This window comes from Erythrolamprus reginae, chromosome 1 (assembly GCF_031021105.1).
Source record: "Erythrolamprus reginae isolate rEryReg1 chromosome 1, rEryReg1.hap1, whole genome shotgun sequence".
NCBI lineage: Eukaryota > Metazoa > Chordata > Lepidosauria > Squamata > Dipsadidae > Erythrolamprus > Erythrolamprus reginae.
In genome coordinates, this window is record NC_091950.1 from 186,609,718 (window position 1) to 186,632,347 (window position 22,630).

The 22,630-nt window shown below is 38.3% G+C and overlaps 1 protein-coding gene across 3 annotated transcripts in view; it reads right to left on the bottom strand.

The window, feature by feature from the left end:
* The window catches only part of GALNT3 (polypeptide N-acetylgalactosaminyltransferase 3), a 37,424-nt gene extending 16,278 nt beyond the window's left edge, over positions 1-21,146 (bottom strand). The window contains exons 1-7 of one of the 3 annotated variants that reach the window (XM_070731695.1): positions 21,087-21,146; positions 19,346-19,518; positions 10,053-10,642; positions 6,786-6,958; positions 4,456-4,605; positions 1,900-2,134; positions 208-325 (exon numbers count right to left, since the gene is read on the bottom strand). In XM_070731695.1, the coding sequence (XP_070587796.1) occupies positions 208-325; positions 1,900-2,134; positions 4,456-4,605; positions 6,786-6,958; positions 10,053-10,567 (1,191 nt within the window). In that variant the 5' untranslated portion in view covers positions 10,568-10,642; positions 19,346-19,518; positions 21,087-21,146. Of the gene's footprint in view, positions 1-207; positions 326-1,899; positions 2,135-4,455; positions 4,606-6,785; positions 6,959-10,052; positions 10,643-18,361; positions 18,380-19,345; positions 19,519-20,335; positions 20,597-21,086 lie in introns of those variants that run through there. The other 2 variants (XM_070731697.1, XM_070731696.1) reach the window with 2 other exon arrangements.
* Positions 21,147-22,630: the final 1,484 nt, after the last annotated feature.

The window sequence follows — 22,630 nt, forward strand, 5'->3', positions numbered from 1 at the left end:
TGTGGTGCTGCGACACAGATAATACTAAAATAAAGTAGCTTTTTTTAAAAAAATTAAGCATGAATTAATAATATGCCATGGATACCACTTCTAAAATCTACACATCATTTTACTTTTCTAGGCCATCAATATCACATAGTTAGGTTAATTTATCTGATCTATCTGGAGGTAAGTCACGTGAGACATGAGAATACTCTATTAACTTACTCGGAAAGACATTTCTAGATTTTCTCCTCCCCATATTTCCATTTCTTCATCATAGCTTCCAATTTTATAAAAATAGTCCTTTGATATTGAAAAAAGACCTCCTGCAAAAGTTGGTGTTCTGCCAGAGAGCGGGAGAGAAAGTAAGAGAGAGAAAACTTTTTGAAACCAGGAATTTCTCCCATCTAACTGAAACATATTATTAATGTTTATATATAAGACCTTAACTTTATCTTTCTTCTAAAAAGGTCTGAACGACCGCCACCAAGCAAATACTGTACATCCAATGTTACACAAATATAAAACCCCTCATACAATGAAATACCTTACTAATTCTGCTCTTTTGCAGTCATATCCCAGTTTCTTGAAGAAAATTTGGATTATTGTGAAAGAGCAGTGGGATTTATTCTAAGAGAACAGCATGCCAGTGAAATGACATGACTAAAGATAATTCTATATCACAGTCAGCGACAGCAACACATCAACAGCAGAGGAACATATATTTATGAAAATTACTGACTGCTGTCTGAACTTTATACTGTAATCTATTTGAAAATCAGAAACAGACAAGGAGTTTTCCTGGGGTTAAAAATGATATCTGAGGATAAATAATCTTATTTGATTTGACATTCTTCCAGCATAACATGGTAATATTGCTACTGTAAAATTAAATCACTGAAAAGTCAACATGATCCATGACTTTTCAAAAGTCAGTGATTGCAAATAAATAAAATAAAATCTAATGTAAATTTCAAGTGGATTATATCTTTGATCCAATCTGGGCGTCTCTCTCTCCCACTATTTTCTCTTTTGAAATGAATTAAGTATACGTCCAGACAACAGTCAGTCAGCAGTCTCGAGAAAGAATTTCCCTGAGGATGGGTTCCAGCATGAATACAAAAGCTTGGAAGATTAAACCTCTGGTGCCTGTGACTGACCCAGATTGGATCCTGCAATATTTTCCTGGGACATGTATATCTGTCTTCATTTGTGAATTATATGTACCCTATATACTGCAACATTCTAAAAATTCTAAAATCAACTCTTCTCTATGTACAATCCATTAACAGTTAATCAAACTATTGATTCTTGGTGTCAGCCTTTTGAGATAGGCCAACCTTTCAAGCTGTGTCAGAAAAGAGCTTTTCAGAGATTCCAGCATTCTACTTTATTGTTGTAGGGTGCATTAACAGAAACCCTTGTCCAAAACCTTCACCACTCCCCTTAAAGACAAAAAGGTCATGGTGAGGCTTATAAATCCAATAAATAAATAAATAAATAAATAAATAAATAAATAAACATTACATCTCTCCCATCTCCTTCACAAAATTGGGGGGGAGGGGGGATTGTTCTACACTTAGGCAAACCAGCATGGAATTCTTTCAAAAATTGCATTGCAGTTATTTAGTTGTGCAACGGTCTTTAATTTATTCATTTATTTGCCATATATTTCTCACTTTGAAGCAACTCAGTTTTTACGTTGAGTGGATAGAACTTATTTTTTATTAATTTTTGCACACATTAAGTGAACCAGGCTTTCTTTGAATGCAAACAAATATATTCAAAAGACAAAAACTGGATAGGCGAATGCATAATATAAAAACGTAGAAACTTTTTGTTCTTTTGCATTTTATTCACTAAACAAGCATAAAAAAACTATTGATAAAAGCAAATAACTCATGTTTCATTGCTTACTTAATAGGATAGGTTTCATCTTTCCTTTCTTTGCTTTCATGAGGTGGGAGAGATTCCCAGCCAAAGGATAAACTCCAATCAAAATTTCCTCTGTTGTGGTTTTGACCATAAGGAGAAGGTTTATTAAACTCAAAAGAATTGAGGTCAATAGAGGAAATATCAGGGCTTACAACACAAGTATAATTTTCAGCTATTCTGGCTAGTAAAGGTTCTAGCCATCCATAAAAGCACTCACCTAAAAGACAGAAATGATAAACAATTATTCCACCTGCACAATAACATTTCAAATATACCTCAACTATAAATACAATTTTTCTCCCTGGAAATTATTTTTAAGAACTGTTTTTCAGGACACTTTTTATCAATTTCATAAATACTTCAACAGTTTATAAACAATTATCAATAAATAATACAAAATATAATTAATTATAATTAATTATAATTATAAAAAATATAATTAATTTTAAATCATTTCCCTAGCCTAAATGTTATTCCAAAAAAAAGTTAAATGTGTTTGAAGCCATATAGATAAATATTGTAAAAAATCTTGAAATTTTAATTAATCCTTTGAATAAACTAAATATTTTATTATTTTATTATATTTTATATTAAATGTATTCCTGCATTTTCAAACTTACTATAATTCAATACTGTTAATTTGGTAATAACAGCCAACATATTAACAAAGGCACAAAGAAGGGCAAGAACAAAGATTTACATAGATATAGACAAATTTTAGATTCTTCTATATTGCTTTAATTTATGTAACAAAATTTAGAATTAAATCTGTGAATAAATTTGGATGCTTCTCTAAAATCAGCGAAGTCTAATTTTTCATTCAAGTGCAGTTCTTTCAGCAGCGTATACATCCAAATGTGGTCTCACCAGCGCTCTATATAGTGGGATCACAATCTCCCTCTTCCTGCTTGTTATACCTCTAGCTATGCAGCCAAGCATCCTACTTGCTTTTCCTACCGCCCGACCACACATTTTGAGACTGTCAGAAATCACTACCCCTAAATTCTTCTCTTCTGAAGTTTTTGCTAACACAGAACTGCCAATACAATACTCAGATTGAGGATTCTTTTTCCCCAAGTGCATTATTTTACATTTGGAAACATTAAACTGCAGTTTCCATTGCTTTGACCATTTATCTAGTAAAGCTAAATCATTTACCATATTACAGATGCCTCCAGGAATATCAACCCTATTGCACACTTTAGAGTCATCGGCAAATAGGCAAACCTTCCCTACCAAACCTTCCCCTATGTCACTCACAAACATATTAAAAAGAATAGTGTCTTCAATTTGTTCGTTAACAAATTCTGGCAATATTCACTAATTATTTGGTTAAATTCTGTCAATATTTTCTTGTTTTTTACACTAAAAATTATATTGGTTTAAGCTTTATTTTAAAGGTCTGTGGGTGCTTGGAAGCAAACTGTTGTTAAATTTTAAATGTGCAAAAAATTGGGAGCCTGTTGTGATTCAAGGAAAGAAAAGTATTCCATCATGCAAGGTCAGAGATGTTCTTCTTTCCATATTTCAAGATCCTGAGACTGGAAATGTATTCCTGGTCAGAGTTCATAAAACTTTTAGAAGACCTAATAGAACAATCACTTGTAACAAGTGAGAGTCAGCAGCACTTGACATATTTAGGTGTTACTGGAAAGGTAAGAATGGTTCTGAAAAAAGGCAGAGAACACATGTATTTTCTAATCATGGAGACCCACCATTTACTAGGCACTGGTTTTAGTTTTATTCTAATGGATAAAGACAGGGTGAAGGAAAAAATATACATGTGCTCATAAGTATTTTGATCAAACCACCATTTCTGTTTAACAATTCTCTGCCAAGAATTCACTTCTTTATTTGGAATTCCTCAGTTATTAATTGCTCCTTCTGAGATCTGTCTTCAACTCTCTTTATTAATGTTCAGAAATAGACTTTTAAAGTTCTGAATTGCTAAATAAGAAGCTTTGATGGCAGCATCTCAGTGTTCTTAAGTTTGAGAAACAGCAAGTTAAATGATGCAGTGGGGGTTATTAAATTCTACAGCTTGTCTATTTTCTCACTTCCTTTATAACACCAACCATTTAATGCATATTTTATGCAACTATTTGTATGCTAGATTTTGTGACATAGCCCCATGTATTTAAATACTGACTCGAGACTCTATCTTTGACTTTTAAGAAACAGAAAACTATTTCCCATTCCAACAAGATGAAAAAATGTCATCTGCAATGCTCCTATTAAATTTAAAAAAATAATTCAGAAGAAAATCATACACATGCTATATGGATTTATTTTACTGTATTTTAGCATATTTTTCACATTATTATTCCTTTGGAGACGTGCAGCATGTTTTGCAGTTAAAACACCTTGACCTCAGAATATTCATTCCAATCTGGAAAAGAGCTCACCATACAGTAGCTTCCTTAAATCAGTGTATCCTAATTTTAGATTAGACAGAAATTCAATGACAAAATAGAACAATATGGTCTCAAATGACTTGGTGCTCCTCCGGGGTTCAATGAGCTATCTAGACATACTTACAGTGTGCATCCAAAAAAGTCAGAGTTTCTCCAGTAGCTACTGAAGCACCCAACAGCCGAGCAGTGATAAGCCCCTTTCTTTCCTTTTGTCTGACAACTTTAACTATTTGGAATTGTTTCACATAAACATCCAGTTTATCCTGCAAATAGTCTGAAAAGAGAACAAATCATTTTCTATATCTTCAACAAAACAATGTTAAAGTTTACATGTTAGGATCAATTCATCAGTGGAGGAAATTAAAAAAGATGCAATTTTACAATGACCACAGTTACAGTTCTAAAAGCTTCCTTACCATCAGATGGTAACAAAGCTTTTAGAACTGTAACCATGGTCATTGTAAAATTAGGTCGCTTTTTTATTTCCTCCACTGATGAATTGACCCTAACATGTAAACAACCAAATAAGTACCACCTTAATTCAGCAAAATTGTAATTGCTAACACCCACTAGTAAAGTTAAGCTTTGGCAATTTTTTGTGCTTTTGGAAAAAGTGATCCATACATTTAGTTGGACTCAAATTAATATTATTTTGTATCATTTAAAGCAATTTGGCTTTACAATCAGGCACTTTATAACTGAATATTGTTATAGGTAAGTGTTACATTTTAAAAGAAAAATTAAAGATTAACTCATCCTGACTTAAAGACTGTGGCCAATGCTTTAAAGAGAATTGAAAGGCCAGGTGATTTAATGCCTGGCCGCCATTTGCGGAGGCAGGAATTAGCTGGGCACCAATCACTGGATTGGAGCTCTCTTGTGATAGCGCGAGAGCTCCCAGCATGCTTTGGTGGGCCACATCAGGAGGTGCGGGTGTGGCTATCGCCCTATTTCAGGGCCTGTCGTGCGACCCACACCTCCTCTTCCATGTGCTGCCCGAAAAATATGTATCACTTTTATCATTCATTCAAGGCAACAACATTCCACCAGGTCCTACATATACACAATCCAAAATGATAATCTTAGATCACAGTGGACCACACACAGGCACTTTCAGAATATTATTCAACTGCATGAATGGTTGCAGCAGTGTCATGCAATAGGAACAATCAGCAACAAGTCAAGCTGTTCTAATCAGAATGTTGATTTTAGAAGCCAGAAGAAAATGTTGGAAACAGACAACTGATATACTAGAAAAATACTTACTGATTAACAAGACAAAGGGGCACATCCTATGCCATATTTTACTGTGTATATAATTACATAATAATCATATACATATACATATTACATATAATATGTAATATCTAGTTTTCCCCTTTGATAACAAACAAAAAGAAAGATATTGTTGATTAGTTCAGAACGAAGATAAATAACTTATTTCCCACATACGCCCATCCTTCCCTTGTTTGCAGTACAGAGCCTCCTCAGAATTGCTTTAATGGCTTCAGATACTAGTTAAGTGGGGATAGAAAAAATATATGCATCCTGTATTTCAATGATATGTTAAGCCATAAAACAGCCAGTAATGTCCATTGTAAGGGGAAGGACCATCAAGATAAACTGATGCACTGTATTTTCTAACATGAATCTAAGTAAGTGCAGACAGTCTATGACTTAATTAAAAAACATCCATCTTTAGCTTCTCAATGTAATGTTATCTACATATGATTTAGATTTCCATCTCCTTTATTTCCATCACCAAGAAACATCTTCATTAGAAAAAAATGTGCTTTATAGCATAACAGATCTTCAAGAAAGACCAATATTTTGGCAGTAATTTATCAGGTTTGGCATCATATCAAGCATTGCATAAAACCAACTAGTGCAACCATACTGTTAAAACAATTTGGTACATGACTTCCAATTCTAGCTTGATCAATGGAAATCTAGTTGTTAAATAAACTTAAACATAATTTGACTTGGATTGAAAGAGTCAAATTATGAAAGTGAACACTAATTCAGTTTAAATGCATCTACCTACATTGTACAGGCAGACTTCAACTTACAATCAGAGTTTGGATTGGAACATCAATCACCAAATGAGTTGATCAGGGAGTTATGCCCAATTTTATCATCTTTTTTTTTGCCAAGGTTGTTAACAAACTACTGCATTCATTAAACAAATCACCAATGTTATTAAGCAAATTGACTTTGCTTATAAAAAATTGGCTGAGGTTACAAATCACGATCATTGTGACCTCATAACACGGCAAACTATGGGTTGCAAGTGCTCCAATTTTTACCACATGACAGTGGGAATGTTGTAATGGTTTCATCTCTTGAAAGGGGCTGTCTCTTCTTCATTGAAGAAAACTGTGTATATCTCAAGGATATATTAACTAGAAAAAAACAAATATGAAAGTAATCTATAGTTTACAGATAGCGTCTTACCATCTGCACTGGCATCATCTACCAAAATTATTTCCTTCAATAATATTGCAGGGGAAGTATGCATCACACTATAAACTGTTCTCAGAAGAGTTGACCACGCTTCATTGTGAAACACTATGATAACACTTGTAGTAGGCAGTGAAGGACAGCGCTTAAATTTCTGTTCAATACATCTAGGGGATAAAACCATAGTTTATGGGAAAAAACAAATAAGAAATGTTAGATCTTAATACTCATGGTAGAGATAAAGAACTTTGCATGTATGGTAGAACTATTTCATCATTATTTTAAAAAACATGTAATGAAAGTAACATGGCACAGGTATTTTCTAAGAATTTCATTCTAACAATAAACTAATAATACTCTGTGAAAATGACCTTGAGAAATTGGGCCCAGAAATGCTGTCTAGGTGGGAATGTCCAGGTAAGAGACAGCTTAGTCTAGGTCTGAAAATTGGGTGGGGCAAGACAAGAGGTACAGAAGACCCCTTTACTAATTTCTTGGGATGACATCTATATTTTCAGACTTTCAAGATTCTAATTATTATTATTATTATTATTATTATTATTATTATTATTATTATTATTATTATTATTAATTGGATTTCTATGCCGCCCCTCTCTTGAGGACTTGGGGCAGCTCACAACATATAAAATATGTAATACACAACATCTTAAATCCAATTAACCAATTAAAAGAACTAACCCCCCCCCCAAAAAAAAAATCATAAAAAACAATCATTCCATTCACTCCACGTTCTCTCAACACATTCATTGACCAGGGGGCAAGATCTAATGGCGGCATAAGTGAGTCTTCAGACTTATGGAAGGCAAGGAGGTTGGGGCAGTACGAATCTCTGGGGGGAGCTGATTCCAGGGGGTTGGCCCCCCCCACAGAGAAGGCTCTTCCCCTAGGCCCCGCCAAATGACATTGTCTAGTTGACGAGACCTGAGGAAGGCTGAATCTGTGGGACCTGACCAGTCGTTGGGATTAATGCGGCAGAAGGCGGTCCCACACCATGTAGGGCTTTATAACCAACACTTTGAATTGAGTCCGGAAACCGATTGGCAGCCAATGCAGACCACGGACTTTTGGAAAGATATGGACATGTCTGAGCAAGCCCATGACTGCTCACACAGCTGCATTCTGCACAATTTGTAGTTTCCAAACACTTTTCAAACACTTTTCTACACTTTTGTAGAGAGCATTGCAGTAGTCGAACCTCGAAGTGATAAGGGCATGAGTGACTGTGAGCAGAGACTTCCAGCCTCGGAAGGGCCACAACTGGTGCATCAGGCAAACGACCCCCTCACCACAGCCGAAAGATAATGTTCTAATGTCAGCTGTGGATCGAGGACACCAAAGTTACGGATCCTCTCTGAGGGGGTCAAAAGTCCCCAACCCAGGGTGATGGATGGACGGAATTGTCCTTGGGAGGCAATACCCACAACCACTCCATCTTTTCGGGGTTAGGTTTGAGCCTGTTGGCACCCATCCAGACCCTAACAGCCTTCAGACATCAGCACATCACTTCCACTGCTTCAATGAGTGGGCATGGGGTGGAGATGTATGACTGGGTGTCATCAGTGTACTGATGACAAAGCATCCCGTGTCCTTGTATGATCTCACCCAGTGGTTTAATGTAGATATTAAACAACAGGGGGAGAGGACCGACCCCTGAGGAACTCCACAAAGGAGAGATCTAGGAGTCGGCCTCTGACCCCCCACTAACACCGACTGCGACTGACCGGAGAGGTAGGAGGAGAACCACCGCAGAATGGTGCCTCCCACTCCCAACCTCTCCAGTTGGCGCAGAAGGATACCATGGTTGATGGTATTGAAAGCTGCTGAGAGGTCAAGAAGCACCAGGATAGAGGATAAACTCCTATTTATTTATTAGATTTGTATGCCACCCGTCTCCGAGGACTTGGGGCGGCTCATAACATATCAAAAGAACATAGAATACATCTAGAATCCAATTAATATGGTTAAAAGGACTTTAAAAAGATTTTTTAAACTCCAATATAATTTAAACGCATTTAAATATCCCGGGCCCGCCAGAGATCATCCATCAGCGCGACCAGAGCAGTTTCCATGCTGTAGCCGGACCTGAATCCTGACTGTTGAGGGCCTAGATAATTGGCTTCATCCAAGGACCACTGGAGCTGGATTGACACCACCTTCTCGGCAACCTTTCCCATAAAGGGAAGGTTGGAGACAGGACGATAGTTATTAAATACTGCTGGGTCCAGGGAAGGCTTCTTGAGGAGGGGGCACACAAGTGTCTCCTTGTAGGGAGCCGGGAAGGACTCCTCCCTCAATGAAGCGTTGGTAATCTCCTGGACCCAGCTCCATGTCACCTCCCTGCTGGCCGAAACCAGTCAGGAGGGACACAGGTCCAATAAGCAGGTGGCGGAATTCACAGCATCAATGGCCTTGTCTACTTCATCCGGTGTTACCAGGTCAAACTTCCTCCAAACAGATGGACTAGGATGAGTCCCTGTCACCCCGACTGACTTGTTGTCAGCTGACACTAATACTGTATAGGCTACAATAAATTAGAATTAAGCTCAACTGATGAAATTTCCTATCTAATCCATCTTATAAGGCTGCCATAATGAAGAAATATAATGATTTACAATAGAATAATTGTGCACAAAGCTCCACCATAATTTATAAATTATTCAAATTTAAAATACTTTAAACAGACTTCTGCTGAAAAATCGTATTAATAGGAGCTTCATCAATGTATTGGAAGTGCTCTAAATCCACATAAACTTTTCAAGATTTCTTAATATTTTTAATAGATGATTTGCTATCATCAACTACTTCAGATGTAGGTATATATCTGCATGATGTACCTACAGATGTAAGAATCACCAATTGTTCTGTTTATTTTTATTTATTTTAAAAAAAATTATAGCCATCCAACTCATTCATAGTGACAATGCGTCAGTTACAAAAATAAAATCCCAATACAAAATATAATACACTCGCACTCCTCTGGTGACAACAATCAAACCAATCATGGATCCCATATTACGCTAGGGTCTCCAGGCTCACTGGCAAAATCATGCAGGAGTGTCAAGATAGGGGCCAATCCTATTTCCATGTAGCTTGGGGGGGAGGGGGGGAAGCTATAACAGTAGTCACAGTTCACATGTTATTACAGAAATGGAAGCTCAAGATACCCTTTTCCAATATTTTACAAATTTTAACCAAAGCACTAGAATATTTGCTCTTAAATCCAAAAACATTTCAACGTACTCAGGTGGTCGTGTGTCTGGCCCTAGATCTCGATGTAAAGAAATCCTATCACTTGCAAATAAATTAAAACAATGCTTTTCTTCGCCACGCTCTTTCTCTGTCCGTTCATTTGGGCTTAAATTGGTCATTTTGAATGCTTTACCAGAAGCCCCTGGAGTTTTGGGATCCTGAGGGGGTCGCTCAAGGTAAGGAGTCAGTTCAGCAGCTGTGTAATATCCTGGTAAACAATGCTTCTGTTCAGCATTATGAGTCTGCCTAAACGGGGCTTTAATTTGCATTTTTGGTTTTGCAGCTTTAATGTTGTTCACAGCATTTAACACAAGATCTAAAACAGTTTTCTTTTCATCATGAAATGGCATTCCTGGTTCCTCATTAAATTCTTGGACACCTACTTCTCGTTGTAACAAAACCAAAAATATCAAAAAGACAAAAATAACGAAGGTAAACTTCCAAAGTTTCTTCTGGGAAAACTGTTTCATTATGAAGCGCCGTAGCATTCTCATATAAGTCATCATGGAGCGTCGACATATAGAAGTACTTCAGAAAATGTTTTTTCTTTTATACAAAAAAAGTTCACAAAATGGAAAAACCTGCAAGATTTAAATTTTTAAAAAATTATATTAATGTATGATTATTCATAAAAATAATTGCAACAATTTAAATTAATACCGTAATAAATTTACAAAGGCTTAGTGAAATAATGTTCTTTGTCTAAACATATGTATTTGAATCCCGTAAGAACACTTATTAGATACAACTACCAATTTATTCTTAGCCCTTGAGGTACATTCTTCTATATCTTTTAGATCAGATGCCCTAAATTTTTTAATTATTAGACATAAACAACCACTTGGGGCTATGAATCTTAAGAAAGTTCACAATATTGTTACCTGTCCCTGAAACAGGTGTTTCAAACTTCAAAATGAGTAATTGTGTTTAGGAAGTGTTCCAACTTTGTAAAGGTACTTCTATTTTGAGTGTTTTGGATATGATCCAACTTTAAAATGGTTTTTCCCCCCATTAATGCCTGTTTCTCAGTCGATCACTTCTGGAACATTGAGGTGGCCCATTTTGGGGATTGAAAAGACAAAATGTTTTGCGCATCCTGAATTAAATTTCCATTTTTAGTAGCATATATGCATTTTCAGATATGTTTCAAAATCATTTTTACACCTTTGAATGGTTGAAGATTTTTACAAATAAGATTAGCAAAACTGTTTTTACAATTTCCCTATTGGCAGAGAATCATTTCTACTTGAAGAAACATCCATATTGAAATAGCAATGAAACTGATTAAAACAGGACCATCCAAATGGTAAAAGTTATACTTTAATTAGAACCACTGCATTTTTTCTTTTTCAAATGAAACTTCTGGTTATATTTTTGATTTCCAGACAGTAAAAGAAAAACCAGTATTAAGCAACAGATTATTTATATCCCATTCTATGTCATTTGAGAGGACAAAGAGGTTAAGCTGCATTGCAATGTTATGCATTTATTTGACATGGCAGCAATTCTAATTTTCCAGACGGATGGTTACTTACCAGTATGTCTCTCACATTACTTCTGAATGTGTTGCAACCTGCTAGGCATTTTGGTTTTGGGGAACAAGAACTATCAAAATAGTATATGCTATTTATTATTTGATAAGCATCTTGTCCAATCAAGCATTAGAGATGATCTCTCATGTAGCACTGGAAAGAACTTTGCTTCACAACAGATGTCTGCTAGCCCTTCAGTCATATTGCTTATGCAAGATTGGCAATCTTATGTCTTAAATCTGCTTCACATATTAGTTTTTGTATAGCAAAAAAAATAATCCATCCAAACTGTATATACTATTTACTATAATCAAATTATTTGAACAGTTGCTCAATAGCCATATGCACAAATAAAAGAAAATCTGTATCACCTTCCAGTATTATGTTCCATATTAAATCTCTTTAACAATTATGAAAATGTAGGAAAATCCTAGTTCAGTAGTAGTCCAAAGTGGTAGAGCCATATCATCAAAGTAAAGTGTATGTTATATTCATTACTCAGGTTTAGATTTAGATTAAGACTCAGTAAAATAAACAAAACTCCAGATTTTCTATACTCCCTAACCACTGGCTCAATGAAGGTTGATGTGAATATGCTACTGCTCCTGGACAAAGATCTGCTACTACAACTTTTTTTTAAAAAATCCAATTGTTCCAGCCACACTTAAACTCTTTCAGGCTGAGCTACTAGCTCAGCTTCTTTATGGGACTCTGGTTGTATCTCACCTGTAAGATGTATCTTGGAAAGGGTATAATCTAAATTCATCAGAGCAACTCTCCAGATACCATGCTGTATTCTCAAGTGCACATCCATGAGTGGAGACACATATGATAAAACTTCAGTCAACAGTGTGTCTAGCTTTTATAAACCTTTGGTTGAAACTCAACTTATATCCACAAGGCTTAGCATCATTAATTCTAGAGGACAGTTTTCAGTTCACATGGATCAAGGCTCTTGAATCTAATCTTTGAAATCCAAGCTACCCTTCCCTACAGTTCTTATGATGGAATATGATAGAGCAAAAATTAAAGGATACAGAGAGGCAAACAGATCTAGGTAAGGCTCTAATCTTCCTGTCACCAGTACACAGCAGATATACTATCACCACTGCCAGTTACCTTACAATAGTTAGAAACTATCAGAAAGCTTTCACAAAAAGCCATCAGAAAGCTTACATAGTTACCCAGCCATCAGAAAACTTTCTCAATTGATCAACAGCAAGTGTGATTACCTCTATAAAAGTTAAAGTTTTAGGAGTTTACTGTTTTCCAAGTATGGGTTGATATAATACCAAAGAGGAAAGGTATCAGCAATGATCTTAAAGAAGCAATTGTTGCTGTCTGTCAGTCTGAGGAGGGTTATAAGGACATTTCCAAGCAATTTAAAATCCCTCATTCTACAGTGAGGAAGATTTATTCACAAGTGGAAAACATTCAAGGCCAATCCTCTCAGGACTGGATGTCTCAGCAAATTCACCCCAGGGTCAGACCATGAAATGTTGAGAGATTGTAAAAAAAATCCAAGGATTACATCTCAGAATCTATTGACCTCAGTTAGCATGTTAAATGTTGAATGTTTTAAATGTTATTTTGCTTATTATTTATACTGGTCTGTGACTACAATAAATGGAATATTGGCTAGATTGAAATGATGCAATTTCGGAAATTTGATTAAAGATAGAAAACGAGATATAAATGTAAAAGGAAGGAATTTAATCAGTTTATTAGATCCAGTTAAAAATAGATATGTTATTTCTGGTAACCATTACTGGACTTTTGCTAATTAGGATGGATGGCACTTTAAAGATTTATAGAGAATGTGATGAGATGCAGCATGAATAAATTGTTATATTTTAAGAGATGGTATAAGTTGTTATAATTGTTTATTCTTTATAAAAGGTGTGTGCTGGTGGTCCCAGCTTACCGTGTTTCCCTGATAGTAAGACCCCCCCGATTGTAAGACATATGGGGGGTTTCAGGGGGGTCGGCTAATATAAGCCATACCCCGAAAGTAAGACATATGTCTTACTTTCGGGGAAACACGGGGGTATTGCCTGGGGGGGAGCCCGATGACGTCGGGAAGAACAATCCAGGCTCGCCAACCCGGAAATGCGGGGTCACTCGGAAAAACGGAAGTTCTACAACTTCGGACCAGCGCCGTCCTTCGCCTCGCATTTCCGGGCTGGCAAGCCTGGATTGTTTTTCCTGCGAGCGAGAATTCTCCATCTTCCGCTGAAGGGGTTGTGGCGTTTCAGACCAGCGCCATCCTTCGCTTTGCCAAGCCGGGGAAGAGGCGGTGGCAGCGAGGTGAAGGACGGCGCTCCCCTCCGCTCGGCTCGCTTCGGACCAGCGCCGTCCTTCGCCTCGCCGCGGCGCCACCGCCTCTTCCCCGGCTTGGCAAAGCGAAGGACGGCGCTGGTCCCCGCTAAGCCTTCTGCGCCTGACTTGGCGAGGCGAGAGGGAAGAAGGAGAAGCGCAAGTGGATGCGGAGCGCCCGGGAGGCATTTATCTGCCCGGGAGGCATTTATCCGTCCTTCGCTTTGACGGCGCTGGTCCGCCCGCTCGGCTCGCTTTGGACCAGCGCCGTCAAAGCGAAGGGCGGATAAATGCCTCCCGGGCGCTCCGCATCCACTTGCGCTTCTCCTTCTTCCCTCTCGCCTTGCCGAGTCAGGCGCAGAAGGCTTAGCGGGGCTCCCCGGGCAAAGGCTGGGGCGCGGCGGCGGGCAAGGCGCGTAAGAAAACCCCGGGCAAGAAGAGCCCTCCGGGAACGGCTACCTTCACCCTGTCAATTTGGTGAGTGGAGGCGGGAAACGGCGGGGGGGGGGTTCTGAAAGGACATGCGCGTCGCGACACTCGCACCTGGCTCCGCGCCTTCCCGGCGCCCGTAGTTCCCTTCACTTCCTTTGCCTCGCGCCCCCCCGCCCCCCCAATCGTCCGGCCCGTAAAGCGGTACGGGGCTGGGGGTGGGTGGACGCCTAACGCCGCCCACCCGGAGGAGAAGAGGCCTCGCCCGGGCCAAAGCCCGAAGACGAGCCGGCCCCGGTGGCCGGGACAATATAAGACATACCCCCAAAGTAAGACACAGTGGGGCTTTTGGGGGTAAAAAGAGAGTAAGACACTGCCTTACTATCGGGGAAACACGGTAGTTTACTTAAGAGAGAGATAGTATTTATTTATTTATTATTTAGATTTGTATGCCGCCCCTCTCCGCAGACTCCGCAGTATCCTCAAAATGCTTAGAAATTGCTCAAACGTAAGTTCCTAGAGCCTCTAAAGGCCCCAGTTATGTAATTAATACTGCTAGATGGCCCTCTGATGCAGTAACCAAGCATGGAATAGTACCCATACTTCACTGCTCCAATAGGCGCAAATGTGGGGTCATGCCTATGTCTGATCATATTTTAGTCATCTTCTCTTCCAGTGTTCTCCCCAAATAACCAAAGATCCTCTTGGGTCAGCAAGAGAACCAGGCCACTTCAGAGCAACCTCATCAAAACCCTTGCCTATCTTAATCCTCCCAAGTTCAGCCAATCTATCTAAGAGTTATCTCCATGATTGCTGAGAAATCGCCTAAGTGCCTACTGGAAATAAACTGGATCCAGAAGGTGCTTGGAGCAGATCAATCCCCCTATGGAGATTGGTGCTGATTGTGAATTTCAGCAGCAGGAGTATGACTGCAGAAGTCCTTCACCCTCCAATCATGAATTCCTCCAAGGAGAATACTAGTATCATGGCCATACCACAATAGTTCACCTCATGGTAACTTGGGACAAACCCTTGGTTGCCATGGTTGCCACAAATGCCTGACAACTTCCGCTTCCCATTCATGGCAGATGATATTTCCCAGTATATAAACAGCTGGGGATCTAGCTGCCAATGATTTTCGCATAGTTGCTCTTACTCTGTAAGATGAAAGTAAGAAGTTTAATACTGTAATATATTCCTCTCATTAATAAAATTAAAATGTCTTTCAAATATGTATGTAGTCACTTTAATTGCATACAAATACTTTGCACAGCTTTTTAAGCCATTAATTTCTAAAAAGCAACATTTAAAGTTGGAAAAAAGGTACAGTTGCTATACAGGTATTATTCTGACATCCCGGAAGCAGTTCGTGACTATGTACAGCCACAGTCTGATAATTCCTGCGATGTAGCTGGAACTAATCGTATCAGATTTGCCATTCCATTGGATTATTTCAGAGATGTGGAAAGGGGGAATCTGCCATTCTAACCTACCCAGGGCCAGGGATCTCGTGCTCTGGAGAGGTTACTCCAGCTTTGCATGTGGAATTTTAGGAACTCTTTCCAGAGAATGATACCATAGCCTTTGAGGACTGAAGGATGCCAATGCCAAAATTTTGACATGCCTATGGTGACATGCAATGGTATCTTGTTTATTATCTTGTTTTTCCTGTTTAAAATATATGCTTAAAACTGAAATAAATTACATATCATTAAAATCTGCTTCATCAAGTCAGTTTAAATTTCAAAGACTGATAAATTAAACACATTAGCTTCCATCAAAAAGATAATATATACTAAACTAGCTATACTTCTAAAACTTAGAGCAGATACCAAGAAGGCCATTTTCATAATTCTGTCAGTAGTACATTTCACAGTGACTGAATAGAGAGCAACACCTCTGAAAGGCCTTAAGACATGAACTTTATAAAGCTAATCAATTCAGTTAAACAAATCATTGTGATTACATTGCATTATACTAAGCTTGGTTAATTTCAATTGTAGCTTTATAATAGCCTACTGTTTTATGCAGACATTAGTGCAATTGGTTAGTGTGTGATACAATGTACTTGCGTGAACCAAAAATGGGATAAATGCAGTAGTAATCTGATCTGTTATTTAAGAATTTAACTGCTTATGCAGTGATCCAAGAATACTGGATATTAAAAGGGGGAGGGGAAAATGTATGGACAAACCATGGATTAGCTAAAATTCTGAGCACAGCACTCAATTTTACAGATGTTTGTTGTAGGTTACCATATTAATATATTACCATATTAATAACCACAATTGTTAAACTGTTGGTTTTCTTTTAGTTAAACTGCATTTTACTATGCACACAAAAGAGGCCATGAGACTTAAAGAAAGCCCAAATTATTAAAAAATCTTAAAAATAATACTTAATAAAAACATAATGCTAAAAGACTTCTAGAGAGAAAGTCAGATAGGAGGAAGAAGGTAATAACAGCACTGTGGAATAAAATGTGACTGGCTGGAGCTATGGACAGAAAACTATAATGATTTGTTAAAAGCCTCACTTTAGCTTTAGAAAACAGAAAGGATCTGTTCTGTATGAATGAAAATATCCACTATTTGCGTATTTTTAATGAGAGACTAACAGAACAGTTGTATAAGTGGTCTCCTGCATGATTTCTTATGATATCCTATGCTAACATTATATTTACAATTAGAACAATTTGTTTAAATCTTCACATTAAAAATGTCCAAGAGCACAGGTGAGAACAAAAATCTTTCAAAAGTAGCTATGTTCATTTTTTAAAATTAATTTGGATGTAAATGGATGCCATCTAGTGGCACAGCAGATGCTATAGCCTGCAGGTATAGTATTAGATTACCAATCCTCAAAATACACATTATTAACACAAATTCTTAAGGTAATGAGCAGAAATACCAAAGTGCCAATGTTTTTGAAGAAACCATTTTTATATTTATTTTAATGTTGGATATAGATATTCTATTGTTTGTAAATAAGCCAAACATGGGGGACAAATTACTATGAATTTTATTGTCAATCCCATTTGTACAAACAGTAAAAATAATGGTCAAGGCAGGTGGCAAGTTCATATGAATGGTTTTAGGAAGAAGCATTGGCAAACACAATAAAAGTATACATGCAGAGATCCTGTATTTTGGCTATAAAATGTTCACAACTCAATTCAGGAAGCTCAAACTGCCCAAGGAGCTGCTGATACAGTTCTACAGTTGTCTGGTTCAATTCTGCAACCCAACAAGACAGACACAGACTTCATAGAATAATCAGAACTGCAGAAAAAACAATTGCTGCCAAACTGCCTTCCATTCAGGATCTGTATACTGCATGAGTCAAAAAGAGGGCTATGAAAATATTTACAGACACCTCACATCCTGGACATAAACTGTTTCAACTCCTACCCTCAAAACGATGCTACAGAGCACACTGCACATGAGAACAATGAGACACAAGAACAGATTTTCCCCGAACACCATCACTCAGCTAAACAAATAATTCCTTCAACATTATCAAACTATTCACCATGGCTGTATTACTATTACTTTAGTCTTCTCATTATTCCTATCATCCATCTCCTCCCACTTATGACTATATGGCTGCAACTTGTTGCTTGTATCCTTACGATTAATATTAACACTTATTGTTTCCTGATTGTTTATTAGTACCTATGACAATCATTAACTGTTATACCTCATGATTCTTGACAAATGTATTTTTTATCTACACTGAGAGCATATGCACCAAAGACAAATTCCTTGTGTGTCCAATGACACTTGGCCAATAAAGAATTCTATTCTAATTCTATTCTAGTTCCCTCAATCCAAAGCTTTTGTATTATCTCATAATGACATAATTTGTATCATGCAATAAGTAGCACTATTCTAAAAATTTACAGAAAACTTGCTTCAATTACATTTCTGGTTAAATTTGGGGAAGAAAAGTGAATATTTTCAGCTATAAGAATGACATAAAGTGTAGTTTATAACAGCTTTTCCAAGAAAAGCCTTCACTTACATTGGGAAACAAACACATCATTTATTGTTTGAGTTCAACAGATGGCCAGAGAATGAAGGATTCTTATCTTGTTAAGCCTGGTATGTCATTCTCCAGTTAGCACAAAAAGAAAAAAGAAAGGAAAGCACAGTAGAATATCAAATCTATCTATATGGTACGTACTGATAATTATTACATCTTATCATGTAACTCTTAGTGACCAGACTTATGAATGTATTGCTCCAACACAGAGGTAGACAATTTTTTCCAGGGGTCATATGAGAAACTGGGATAATGGAGGGCTGTTCCACCACCACCATCCCCCCACAGTGGACCAAGCAGGGATGAAAGTGGTCCAGTTCTGACATCCAATTTAATGAAAGCAACAATAGCCCAATTAGAATGCACTTAATAACTACTGATATGTTATTTAACACTTTCAGATTAGGATTAACATGCATGGCAAAATATTTCAAACTATATGGTTTGGGATCTCGATCCATTCAGGCTAACTATGGACTAACAAGTATACTAGAAATGGTTTTCCAATGCTACAGATCTGTAGTAGTTCAGATCAGAATTTTTCTTTCATAGCAAAAATGAATTTAAAGACTATGACAAGGTACAGAAAAATATGTTGGTTATTAAGCAACGGAAGTAAAGCATAGGATGAAGCATAGAAATATACCCCTCTTCATCTGATAACTCCTAATACAGTAATTATCTAAACCTCCATATTTTAACAGAAAATTGTTTTTTATGTTATGACCTATTATAACTACTGGGGGGGAAATTAAGATTTAGTCCTCAATATATTTACTGATGAAATAAAAGGGAGACTTAATTTTCTATGATTTATGAAATTAAAACGTTTCTTCTGAGTAAGCATTGCCATATACTGTATGTCAGAGTTTCAGTTAGGCAACAAAAGGAAATATTTATAGTAGTTTAGTGCCAGCATCAAACTTTTTTAAAAAACCCCACATCTCATGCGGTCATACATACCTCAAGCTTGCTTCAGATTACATCCCAAAATATTCCAAAATGTTATTGTAAACAGAATGCAGCAATTACACCTCCTACAAAATCACAGTAATTCCCAGGGTACAATTTCACACTGCTAACTCCTCTCTTTAAGTCAACCATACAACCTTCCACATCACTCCAGGAAGTAGTTCCTGGAAATTAAAAAAAAACGCAGATTAGATCTGCCCTCTTGCAACTTTTCATGCCTCTTAAAACTGAAAACCTTAAGGTTTCTGCAGAGCACACGGTGCAATATTTGGTGCAATATTTCACATGCAGGTGCTTGCAATAAGCGCACCATGGTCCCTACCGTCCCTGTCTCCCTGTCCTATTGTCCAAATGTACATGTACTGTACTTACTTTCCTTTTGTTTATCGTTTACACCAAGACCTGCTATCTTGTGCTTGTTCTGACAAATACATGTTAAGATCCCCATCCTTGTGTGTGTGTGTGTCCCACTTTTTCTTTCAGCATTCTAAAAAAACTCTATACACTTACACGATGGGTTTTGACAGTGCTTGAATTTTTCATTGGGAAACGGCTAGACGCCACATTTTACCTCACACAACCAAGAAGTGTAAACCGGGATTACAGCGAAGCCTTTTGCACTTTTTTTAAATAGTTTGGGGTGGCATTCAAGCGGGATAGACAAGGGTCAATCAATGCGCGATGCTCCCCCCTCCTCCCAAACCCCAGTCCCTCAAAAGCATTGCATATATATCACGGCATGGCTAGTAAATCAGAATGACTAAGTATTGCCCGGTCTCTATCTGCAAAGCGAGAGGGGGGGGGGGGAACCTTGCGAAGCTGGAGTGCTACTGCTGCTGCTGCTTGCTCTCCACTCCGGTTCTCCTTCTCAGAGGCGCCGACAACGAAAGGCTTCGCAGCAGCCCTTTAAAGTCTTCGAGAGGGTGAGTGAGCGCGGGAAGCGGGCGAGAGAAGAAGAAAAATAAACAATACAATACCTACCTTCCTTCCTTCCGCGCCTCGGATCCTTTCTCCTACCTGTGGCCTCGACCGGCCACCAGCAGGAGAGGAGAGCAACCTCGGGCGCTCGCTGTTGGCTGGGGTGTTTCTCCCCCCCACCTCTTTCGTTCCCTTCCCCCCCCCTCACGCGCGAACTCGGCGGTTAAAGGGAAAACGGCGATTGGCTGACGAGCCTCCGCTCGCGGCGCCCAGGTGAGCGCCCAACCCGAAGGCGACAGCGCGCGCTCGCCCGCCCGCGGCTTTCTCTTGTGGAAGAGCTCAGGTGAGCGAGAGCTCCGCCTTCCGTTCTTTTTAAACGGAAGGCAAGAAGGCCACGTGCCGCGGGAGTGGCAGCGGTGGCAGCGGGTGGGGTGGAGAAGAGAGCGAGGAACTTAAGAGAAAGTTGGAGCGCGCGGGCGCGCGCTATTTGCCGCCTTTGCCGCCGCGCTCCGTTGGTGACTCCACATAAAAGCCAGTCAATTACTACCGTAGACGAGGCTGGCGGTAGTCGCAGGTTTATTATTATTATTATTATTGTTATTATTATATAATAATAATATAATTATAATAATACTTCCCAATCGCAAGGGCGTCCTTTAGCTCCGATTTAACGTTTTCTTCCAGACTGTAGTTAGCAATAGCATTTAGATATACAGTACTGTATACTGCTTCACGGTACTTTAAAGCCCTCTCTAAGCGTTTTACAGAGGGTCATCTTATTGCCATCAACAATATGCGTCCTCGTTTTACCAACCTTGGAAGGGTGGAAGGCTGAATCAACATTGAGCCTATTGAGATTCGATCTGCCAAACTGCTGGCAGCCGGTGATCAGCAGAAGTAGTGTAGCTTGCAGTACTGCACCACCGGAAGTGCTGCAAACTCTCCCCGGGATTGGGGGTGGGGAGGGGAAGGAGGGTGGGTAATACCAGTTAGGTATAATTAATTATTATTTTATTTATTTATTTAGTCAGACAGCCAATCAGTCAGAACATGTACAAGATAGCAGGTATTGGTATGAACATAAACAAAAGCAAAGTAGGTACAGGCCAATTTGGACAATAGGACTGTTAAGACAGGTAGGCATAATGGCAGGTTTAAATCATCCACTCCAAAGGAGTCCTGGATTCCCCCTGCAGGTTTGATCTTGGAGGTTATCCCATTTGGGTTACCTATCTGTTCCCATCCATTTGAGGGTCCCTCTAATTCAAAAGTAAAACTTATTGCTGAAGATGCCTTCCAAAAAGGCTCCTTGGTTTGGGAAAAGTCCAAGTATAAAATTCCAGAGGTGTCATTGATGCTTAATGGGAGACCATGTTCTTTAATGCAAAAAAGGAAAAGTGGTTGCTAAATTGATGTCCACTCTACTCCTAGCGACTTTAGGGGCTGTGTGACTATAAAGATGTGTAAATCAGATAAATTAAAGAACTCAGGCATATGTCTCATGCTTATGTCTATCAACTGTTTAATGAAATCCAATGTTGTTCTCCAATTGGGGAACCAAAAATAACTTGATGGCACATAATCAAAAATTAAACAGCTTTAAACAGATGTTGACATTTGGCACAAATTGTGATTGACAAATCCGCCTTAGGAGTACTACTGATCCTTATTGCCAGACAGAAAAAAGGTATAACTGCGTGCGGCTCTCTTATAGGAAGTGATCAAACATGCTTACCTTCTAAAGCCACTGGGTATTTGGTATACACATGTAGCTTGACTAGGACTTAATTTTTTTACATTTTTATTACGGTACCTGATAAAAATGGTGCTGCATTACCTTGTGGACATACCAGATTGGGGAGTAGGGGTTTAATTTTCCTTGGGGTCCACAATTTTCTTTGTTTTCCCTCACCTACGAAAAGTGGCAGATGGTTCTGTGGGCCAGCCAAGGAGGAAAAAAGATAATTTTCAATGCTTCCTGCTAACTTGTCACTCCCATTCCTACTGCTTTTTGCCCATCCTGGATCATTCTGTTTCTCTGTTTAAGGAAAGATAATTGAAAGTATCCAAGAGGTCAGGGATTGTCTAGTACTCTATAAAATTTGTGGATTTGACTCAAGATGTATATGTTGTACCTAAGTTATTTAATTTACCTGATTTACAGATCTTTATACTGACACAGTCCCCAGAGTCTCTGGGAGTACAGTGACATATAAATTTAATATACCGGTATACTAATAATCCTAAGGATCACTGGCTGGCATTCTTCTTTCAGGTATTCTCTTGATATAAGAAACATATTAAAATTAATTAATTTTCCAATCATTTCTTGGATTTGCTTATTGAAGATTTTAATTT